The 10654-nt window shown below is 40.3% G+C and overlaps 1 protein-coding gene across 1 annotated transcript in view; it reads left to right on the top strand.

The window, feature by feature from the left end:
• Positions 1 to 9821: 9821 nt before the first annotated feature.
• The window catches only part of SLC18B1 (solute carrier family 18 member B1), a 34359-nt gene continuing 33526 nt past the window's right edge, over positions 9822 to 10654 (top strand). The window contains exon 1 of the mRNA XM_021712629.1: positions 9822 to 9842. Within this exon, the coding sequence (XP_021568304.1) occupies positions 9822 to 9842 (21 nt within the window). The remainder of the gene's footprint in view (positions 9843 to 10654) is intronic.

Genomic DNA, 10654 nt, shown 5'->3' with positions numbered 1-10654 from the left:
GACAGAGTGAGACTCCAACTAAAAAAAAAAAAAAAAGTCTTGGTTATATAACTAGTCCGAACTCCAAAAATGTAAGTTAAGGGCAGACTGGTGATTCAAGGATTCTTTGGCATAGATTCTCCTTTCTATCATTTCTGACTCTGTAGCCTTGGTCAAGAGACTTCCAGTCTCTGGTCCTGAAGTATTTCATCTGCAAAATCAAGTAGGGAATTGTAGGAGATAAAATTTTTTGCTTTGGGCATACTGTGTCTTAATTTTGAAACTTTTAATTGATTTTTTTTTTTGGTAGAGATGGGATCTTGCTATGTAGCTCAGGATGGTCTTGAACTCTTGGGAGAAGTGATTCTCCTTCCTTAGCCTCCCCAAATGATGGCATCATGTGTGCAAACAATCATGCACATCCTGAAAACAATTTTGACTGTCAGTAAATGCTGGACATCTGTGATGTCTGCCATATTTGTTTTCTGATTTCATTTTACTTCAGCCACATGACCCTGAGCTGTGGCTGATGCCAGGTTTCCTCCTGGGTCTTCAGCTTACAGATGATCTCTGTTTGTAAATGACAGTTGTTGCTTTTTAAATATTAAGACGAGTAAGCATGTTCATTGTTCATATCAGTATATCCATGATAGTTCTTTGCATGCAACAGAATGAATTAAGGCTAATGTTTTAAAAAATGAATTTACTAGAAAGCTACTGAGGGGCTCAGAGAATAGAAGGGTTTGCTGAGCAGTCAGGTCTGGAAAATGATAGGAATAGGATGTTTCCAGAGATTTTGGTTATTGGAACTCATCAAAAGTCTCTTAAGGCAGTGTTTTTCAAACTGTCTTTCAGTTATCTACCTGAGAATTTTTCATTATCACAGATTATGAATGTAATAAAAACAACAAATATTAATTACTGGGAAGTTCTATAAGACTGATCTTGTAGATAACAAATATAACTCTGAAAAAAATGTTTGTTTTTTTTTCTAATTGGAGTCTCACTCTGTCATCCAGACTGGAGTGCAGTGGTATAATCCTGGCTCACCACAGCTTCGAACTCCTGGCTACCATGCCCAGCTAATTTTTTTCTATTTTTTGTAGGGACGAGATCTCACTATGTTGCCTAGTTTGGTCTTGAACCCCTGAGCTCAAGCAGTCCTCTCTCCTTGGCCTCCCAAAGTGCTGGGATTACGTCTGTGAACTACCACACCCAGCCTTCAACATATTTTTAAAAACAACCACCTGAAGACACTGGAGACTACCAAAGTAAACAGAACTAGAAGGTGGGGGTGGGGACCAACACTGAGAAGAAAAACTGGCACTGATTGATTTCCCATTTTTATGACTTTTTAGAATGAAGGCACCCCTAGTTAGTTCAATTGAGTTCCTCAATTTTACTGCCTTAAAAAACAGAACAGTCGCGCTTGGTAGCTCAGCCTGTAATCCCAGTGCTTTGGGAGGCCGAGGTGAGTGAATTGCCTGAGCCCGCGGGTTGGAGACCTGTCTGGGCAACTTGGCAAGACCTCATCTCTACCATAAATCAAAAATTAGCCGGTCATGGTAGCGCACGCCTGTAGATCCGGCTACTTGGAAGGCTGAGGCGGAAGGATTGCTGGAGCCCAGCAGGTCGAGGCTGCGGTGGCCGGGAACGGCCACTGCACTCCAGTCTGGGCGACAGAGTGAGACTCCAACTCAAAAAAACAAACAAACAAAACAAAACAAAACAAAAAAAGAGAACAGAGTTTAGAGCAACCACAGCACTGAAAATTAAAGGAAAGGGGAAAATTCCAGGAGAGAGTCAAAAAGGGGAAGACCAAAATTCTGTGTATAAACTCTGCCTAAATCTCTGGCTGACCCCTTAATTATACATACATGAGATAGACTTCAAGCAACATAGCTAAAGCTAAACAAAATGCACAGAGATTTCAGCTGCTTCTTTACCCATCACAGGGGGAGCAAATTATAAAGTTTTGAGTCAAGTCAGGTTAACTCTCTGTTAAATTTTTTTTAATTAATATTTTTTGGAAGAATATAACAGAACCCAGAATCTCTGCAATGTATCATTAACAACGTCTTTCATATGACACAAAATTATACATATACTAAGAAACTAAAAACAAAGAATCATACTCAAAAGAAAAGGATCCTAAGGTGATCAAATGTTAGAATTAGCAAACAAGAATTTTAAAGCAGCTATTGAAAAAATTATCAAGAATGTAAAAAAAAAAGCTTATAATGAATAAACAGGAAAAATACAAGTTATCAAGGAAGATCAAATAGACATTTAAGAACTAAAAAGCTAAAAATGAGACAAAAATCACTGGAAGTGCTCAGCAGCAGATTGGAGGTGATGAAAGCATTGGTAGACTTTAAATCAATTTGAAATTAAAATTGAAAAAATGTATAGAGCTGCAATGATCTATGGGACACAATCAAAAGATCTAACATATATTCCATCAGAATTCATAGGTCTAACATATATGCAACTAAAGTGCTGGAAGGTGACAAAAAAAAGGTAGAAAATGTTTTTGGAGAAGACTGCTTGAGCCTAGGGGTTCGAGAACAGCCTGGACAACTTGATGAGACCTTGTCTCCACAATAGCTCAGAAAATTAGCTGGGATGTGGTGGCACATGCCTGTGTTCCAGCTTCTTGGAAGGCTGAGGCAGAAGGATCACCTGAGCCCAGTAGGTCGAGGCTGCAGTCGCTGTGAGCATGTGACTGCACTCCAGCCTGGGTAACAGAGAACTCAAAAAATAAAAAAATTTAAAAAATTAATTTGGTGTACACATGGGCTTAAGAATGGGAGCAACCGACACTGGGGACTCCTAAAGGAAGGGAGCGGGGCGGTAAGAGTTGAAAAACCGCCTTTTAGGTACCATGCTTACTACCTGGGTGAGGGACTCAATAGAAGCCCAAACCTCACCATCGCGTAATCTACCTATGTAACAAACCTGCACACGTACTCCTTGAATCTAAAATAAAATCTAAAAATTAAAAAAAAATTCTTTTTGAAGAAATAATGCCCAAAAGCTTCTCAAATTTGGTGACACACATAAATTTACAGATTTAAGAAGCTCGCTGAACCTGAAGAAGAATAAACACACACACATACACATACCTAGGCACATCATAAATAAACTACTGAAACTCAGAAAATTCCAAACTAATCCGGGGGGGGGGAAGATACATTAATACAGGAGATAAATAACACAAAATTCTACTGATTTCTCTCAAGAAATTATAGGAGCTAAAGGACAGTAGAACCACCTAATCTTGAAAAGGCTGAAGGACAATTACAGTAAGTCCTCTACATATGAATATTCAAGTTGTGAACTTTCAAAGATGTGAACATGTGTTCACATGTCCAGTTACCTCCGTCTGGCCCTCCATCTCCTACTGCTGACAATCCTTCATCTCTACCATCTGCCACCTCCTCTCCTTCCTTCAGTCAGTAACTCTTCTTGCCTGTTCACTAGATGCCAGCCCCATTTGCCAGCTGTTGTACTGTATTATACTGTACTACTGTATTTTTTAAGATACTGTACTATAAGATTTAAAATGTTTATTTTTTGTGTAGTCAGGTACCTAGGCTAATTTTGTTGGACTTACAAATGCACACTCAGACTGGAACTCGTTCTTATGTAGGGGACTTAACTGTACTTTCTTCCATTTTTTTTTTTTTTTTTTTTTGAGTAGGAGTCTCACTCTGTTGGCCAAGTTGGGCGACAGTTTTAACCATCTGCAACAGTTTTACACTTGACATGAAGTGCTACAATATTAACTTTAAGTAGACCAGAACAGTTAGGAACATGTACTGTAATCCCTAAGCCACCACTAAAAATAACTGAAAGAGATAGAACTAACACAATAACAGATAAATTACAATGGAATTCCATTTTTTAATTAAATTTTTTAAAAGGTAAGAAAAATATAAACAAATAGAAAATACATGGAAAGATATAAAATAAAAAATTAAATGGTAGACTCAAACCCAAAAATGTCAGTACGTATCTAAAATATAAGTATCTGCTCTAATTAAAAGGCAGGGATTATCAGAATCAATTTTTAAAAATCACCTATATTCTGTCCACAGAGATATATTTTACATATAAAGACACAGATAAGTTAAGAGTAAAAGGATGGGAAAAGATATACCATGCAAATAATAAACATAAAAAGTCTGGAGTGACTGTGTTAATATCAGAAAAGTATACCTCAAGAGTATTATTAGTGTTAGAGAAATTTAACAATGGTAAATGAGTAAATTCATTGGAAAGACCTAACAATCATTTATACGTGTTTATATGTATAGATATCAAAAACTGAAGCACTCTTATTTTTACATATACATTTATATATAATATATATGCATATATATTATGCATAATTTATACAATACCAGAACTGTACCAATTGGCAGAATTAAATGATAACAAAGTTGGAGATTTGAGTAGTCTTTCAGCAATTGATTGGACAATTAGATCAAATAAGTAAGGCTATAGAAGATATGAAAAAACTATCACTTTGACCTAATTGACTTTTTATTTTTTTGAGTTGGAGTCTCACTCTGTTGCCTAGGCTGGAGGGCAGTGTCACACTCATGGCCACCACAGCCTCGACCTGCTGGGCTCAAGCGAGCCTTCTACCTCAGCCTTCCAGGTAGCTGTAACTAAAGGCGTGCCACCACGCTCAGCTAATTTTTGACTTACTGTAGAGATGAGGTCTCAAGTTGCCCAGGCTGGTCTCAAACCTGCGGGCTCAGGCAATCCTCTCACCTCAGCCTCCCAAAGTACAGGGATTACAGGCGTGAGTCATCATGCCCAGCCTGACCGAATTGACTTTTATAGAACATTATATCCAACAACTATGGAATATTATTATTTTCATATACACACGGTACTGTTTACAAAGACAGATGTATACTGGGCCATAAGACAAGTTCCAATAAATGTTGAAAGATTGAAATCTTCCGGAGTAGTTATTTCACTATAATAGAAAATTAATAAAAAGATATCTAGAAAAAACTCCAAGTAGCTGGAAATTAGAAAAACACTTGGCTGGGCATGGTGGCTCATGCCTGTAATTCCAGCACTTTGGGAGGCTGAGGCTGGAGGACTGCCTGAGCCCACGGGTTCGAGACCAGCCTGAACAACATGGCAGGACCTTGTCTCTACAATAAATAAAAAATAGCCGGGTGTGGTAGTGTGTGCCTGTAGTTCCAGCTACTTGGAAGGCTGAGGTGGAAGAATTGCCTGAGCCCAGCAGGTTGAGGCTGCGGTGGCCATGAGCATGCAACCGCACTCCAGCATGGGCAACAGAGTGAGACTCAGACTCAAAGAAAAAAGAAAAGAAAGAAACACATTTCTTATTAATCTATGAATTTTTTAAAATTGAAAACTGAAGAAAACCCATGGAAAATTAGAATTTTTTTCAAACTGAAGGGTATTTTGTGAGATGTAACTAAAACAGAAGAAAGAGCTCAAATTAATGATCTAAGCATCTACCATAAGAAGCTTGAAAAATAAGAGCAAAGTGAAACAAAAGAAAGTAGAAGGAAGAAAAAAAGATAAAAGCAGAAATGAATGATATATAAAATAATGGAGAAAATTATAGTCTCAAATTCTTTCAGGCAAATGATTAAGAAACAAAGGCAAAGGCGTGTTCTTTGAGAAGATCATCCCTAGCTATAGGGCCTTGAGTCAGGCTGTGATAACAAAATACCATAGATTGAATACCTTACAAGCAACATACATTTATTTCTCACAGTTATGGAGACTGTAAGTCTGAAATCAAGGTGCCAGCATGGTGGAGTTCCGGTGAGAGCCCTCTTCTGATTGTATCATCATATGGTAGAAAGAGAGCTAGCTAGCTCTCTGACCTCTTATTGTAAGGGCACTAACCCCATGCATGAGGGCTCTATCCTCATGACCCACGAGGTCTGACAAGTTCGTGAACTCATCCTAGAAAAAGTGCTACATACCTCATTGCTAAATATCACTATGGTCACCTTTGAAGTACTTCCCTAGGGAAGTTACGCACCGATGCCGGAGCCTAGTCCATCTGTCAAAGCGATTTTGGAACTCTTTTTCTGGAATGGCCAGCAGAGCTGTCGTCGTATTACCCTTGGTGTCCTGAATGTCATAAAAATGTCTTCCTTTCAATATTTCCTTTATCTTTGGGTAAAGAAAGAAGTCATTGGGGACCAGATCAAGTGAGTAGGGAGGGTGTTCCAATACAGTTATCTGTCCCTCATAGACAGTGCTGTGTGAGCTGGTGCATTGTCATGATGCAAAAGCTCCTTTAAAACCGTTTTTTTGTTGTTGTTTTTTGGGTTTTTTTTGAGTTGGAGTCTCACTCTGCCCCCCAGACTGGAGTGCAGTGGCCGCTCCCGGCCACCGCAGCCTCGACCTGCTGGGCTCTGGCGATCCTTCCACCTCAGCCTTCCAAGTAGCTGGAACTATAGGCACACTCTACCATGCCCGGCTAGTTTTTGATTTATTGTAGAGATGATGTCTCCCTGCCCAGGTGGGTCTCGAACCCGTGGGCTCAGGCAATCCACTCACCTCAGCCTCCCAAAGGCGCGGGATTACAGGCTGAGCCACCGAGCCCGGCTAAAATCATTTTTGCACACACCTTTCTCATGCAAAAATTTTCAGTTAAGATTTTCTCCTGTTTCTCTATCATGTTTATTTGTCCTGCTGTACTGCTCACAGTAAGCCAATGATTCTGACACACAATTCAATGAATTTTTGCAATGCTTTCGTCAGTTTGGCTCATTGCTGGCCATCCTGACCTCTCCTCATCAGTGACGCTTTCTCTTCCCTTAGAAAAAAATTTGGATCTATTTGTACACTGCCATTTTCTTCATGGCAGTATCCCCATAAACTTGAACTAACACATCCCCAATTTCACTTCCATTTTTGACGAATTTAACGAGAAATTTAATGCTTGTTCGTTGCTCTAATACAAGGTCTGACATTCTCACAATGGCACACAAAAACATGCAACAACATTAATGAACGCCACTCAGCAAGACACCTTCACACATCAACACGAACACAGCTGTGAGACACTGATATACCAAAGTTACGAAACCTTGCCAAGTTGTACAGTGCAGCCAACGTAAGCGCATGGTGGCAAGTTCGCAAACTTAATTGTCAGACCTCATAATTACCTCTCCCAAACCCCACCTCCAAATATCATCATGGTGGGATTGATTAGGGTTTCAATATATACATTTATGAGAGAAGGAACATTCAGTACATTGCATATACTAATTAGCAAACAGGGAAGAGAGCATGAACAAAAAATGTAAGGGATAATGTCCCTTATAATAGGTTCTACAGATATTACAGTTTTAATAATATAGTAACTTTCATGCCAGTAAATTTGACAACTCAGATAAAATGAAAAATTTCTTTAAAAATTTGCAACTTACCAAATCAGACAAAGGAAATATAAATATCAATAAACCCAGTAAATAAGCAATTTGTTATCCACAAACTTCCTGGATATAAACATCCATGCTCAGATAATTTCATTGACTTTTTTTCTTTTTTTTTGGAGTCTCACTCGGTCGCCCAGGCTGGAGTGCAGTGGCACACTCGTGGCCACTGCATCCTCGACCTGCTGAGCTCAGGCAATCCTTCCACCTCAGCCTTCCAAGTAGCTGGAACCACAGGCATGTGACACCATGCCTGGCTGATTTTTTTATTTATTATAGAGACGAGGTCTCGCCAAGTTGCCCAGGCTGGTCTGAAACCACTGGGCTCAGGCAGTCCTCTCGCCTCGGCCTCCCAAAATGCTGGGATTATAGGCTTGAGCCACCGCACCCAGCCAGTTGTTTATTTTATTAGCAGTAGAGAACCCTTGCTGATACAGTACTGGGAAGAAAAATTAGGAAGAATGAAACGACAAAGTGTGACCAGGGCTGTACTTTGAACAAGGGGTAAGAATGAATTTCTCTGACTGATTGTGGTGGCTCACACCCTGTGAGCCCAGTACTTTGGAAGGCTGAGGTGAGAGAATTGCCTGAGTCCAGAAGTTCGAGACCAGCCTGGGCAACATGGCACGACATTGTCTCCACAATTAAAAAAAAAAAAAAAAAAAAAAGCTGAGCACGGTGGCAAGAATCTATAATCCCAGCTACCTGGGAGGCTGAGGTGGAAGGATCACCTGAGCCCAGGCGGTTGAGGCTGCGGTAGCCTTGATAGTGCCACTGCCTTCCAGCCTGGCTGACAGAGTGAGACTCCTCAAAAAAAGAAAAGAATGAATTTTTCTGAGGAGGTGGTATTTGAACAGTTTATTTTTCTTGTTTGTAAAGAAAAAAATTGTTCCATATGTGTATACACAATGTCTAAATAAGCATATAAAACTATGAATGGATAATTGTGGTAGTCTGATAATGGCTTCCAGAGATAAGTCCTCATATGAATCCCTGGGATCTGTAAATGATGTCTTATTTGATGAAAGTATCTGTGCAGATGTGATTAAATTGAAGATCTGGAGATAAGGAGAGCATCTTGGATTATCCAGGTGGACCCTAAATGCAATCAAAGTATCCTTATAAGAAAGTGGCAAAGGATACACACTAGGAAGAGAGGATGCAAAGTGGTCACAAAGGCAGAGATTAGAGTGATGTTGGCACAAAGAATGTCAATAGCCACCAGAAGCTGCAAGAGGCAAGGAACAGACTCTCCCCAGAGCCTCCAGAGGGAGCACGATACTGTGACACCTTGATTTTGGCTCAGTGAAACTAACGTTGAAACTCTGGCTTATGGGACCTTGTTTTTTTAAGCTACAGAGTTGGTAGTGATTTGTTACAGCAGTCCCAGAAAAACGAACAGGATAATATATTTGACTGTAACACTGAATCCGAAGAGAGGATGGGAGGTAGAGATTAGAAATGGAGAGAATAGAAAGACAAATCGTTTTATGTAAATTAAAAATAGGAGGACAGGAAATAATACACTTTTTTGAAAACATATACAAACAGAAAGATTTGCATTAAGCATGCAAAAATGTTGCTAATGGGGGAGAGGAATAGGAATGGAGATAGAAGAAAATAGATGGCAACAGAAATGAACATTTCAGTTTAAAGAATGCAAGATAAAGTTGAGAAAACTTCCCATAAGATGGAGAAAAGGAGAAAGAGAAGAAAAGTAGAAGGAAAAGAGCCATAAGTAAGAGTTCGGTTTGGGTGACCGAACATCTGCAGTCTGCAGTCCAGAAAGGAAACAAAATGGAAATGTAACCATCAAAGAAACAATTCAAGATAATTCCCCACAGTTTGATTTTAGATTGGAGAGAGTACATAGGGTTAAGTGAGATTGGAGAAGCTGGCAGGGGTTAGATGATGAAGGTTCCTTCAGGCCACTCTAAGGAGTCTTTGCCTAGAGCGGAAACTTCTTAGAATGGTTCTAAAGGTTCTCCCTACTAACCTGCCCAACCAAGGGAGTATCACTTCCTCAGGAAGGCTTCCTTGGCCCATTTAGCCAATATAAATAGTTCTTCCAATATGTTTCCATGGAACACACTACATTCTAGTAAATTATTAATATATCGGTAGTATCTGCTAAAAGGCGGTGTGCTACTTCAGGGCACAGGCTGGATGAGCCCCATTCATCTTTAAATTCACAGTATCTGGCACAAGCTGATAACTGACTTTTGTTTTTCTTTGGCTTCAAATAAAAAATTCCCCAGCTTAAACCGTTCCCAAATAGTAAATACAGTTAAGAGAAGTGAAACTTTTTTGTGTGCCAGAAAACTGTGAGTGTGAGGAGAGTAAGGGAGCAGCCAGCATGCTCATGTGACAGGTACTAACACCTTATCACCGATGCCCCCAGCGCCCTACTGGGTAAGCATTATCATCCCTGTTGTACAGAGAAACTGACTTCCTCATGCAAAGTCACACAGAGTCAATGATGTACCCTGGTTGGAAACCCAGGCACCTGCCTCCAGAGCCCGTCCTGCTAGTCACTCACATTGTTTCCTCAACATTCTTTACAATTCTTGCAAATATTTTTCCGATTCCAGGTGCTTCACGTCAGTTAATTCATTTCCAGTTTACTAGTTTCAGTGATGACAAACACCACCTCGTTTGCATGCAATGAAAAAAATAACTCACTCTTTAAAAAATCTGCTATGAGACCGGGCACAACGGCTCACGCCTATAATCCCAGCATTTTGGGAGGCCAAGGTGAGAGGATTGCCTGAGCTGGCGGGTTCGAGACCAGCCTGGGTAACTTGGCGAGCCCTCATCTCCGCAATAAATCAAAAACGAGCCGGGCGTGGTGGCGCGTGCCTGTAGTTCCAGTTCCCTGGAAGGCTGGGGCGGAAGGATCGCCGGAGCCCAGCAGGTCGAGGCGGCGGTGGCCATGAGCGTGCCACTGCCCTCCAGCCTGGGCAACAGAGTGAGATTCCTACTCCAAAAAAAAAAAAAAAATCTGGTATGAGCCTAATTTGCTAGTTCACTTTTATGTCTTTTAGTGGAGGTGCTTCCAACCTTTTCACCTTTTCTGTGTCTACATAAGTTTTCTTTTTTACTTTTAGTAGGAATAAATGATACTCATTTTAGGACAGGGGTCCAACTACATGGAATATCGACTCTCTTTTTTCCCTCATAGAAAATGAAAAAGGACAGCACGCGTTAAAGCCGCTGGGGTGGTG

The sequence above is a fragment of the Carlito syrichta genome, unplaced genomic scaffold (genome assembly GCF_000164805.1).
Source record: "Carlito syrichta isolate Samal-C Ts95f unplaced genomic scaffold, Tarsius_syrichta-2.0.1 Scaffold303504, whole genome shotgun sequence".
Taxonomy (NCBI): Eukaryota; Metazoa; Chordata; class Mammalia; order Primates; family Tarsiidae; genus Carlito; species Carlito syrichta.
The sequence above is the reverse complement of the archived record's forward strand: the minus strand, read 5'-3'. Positions and strand labels throughout refer to the sequence as shown.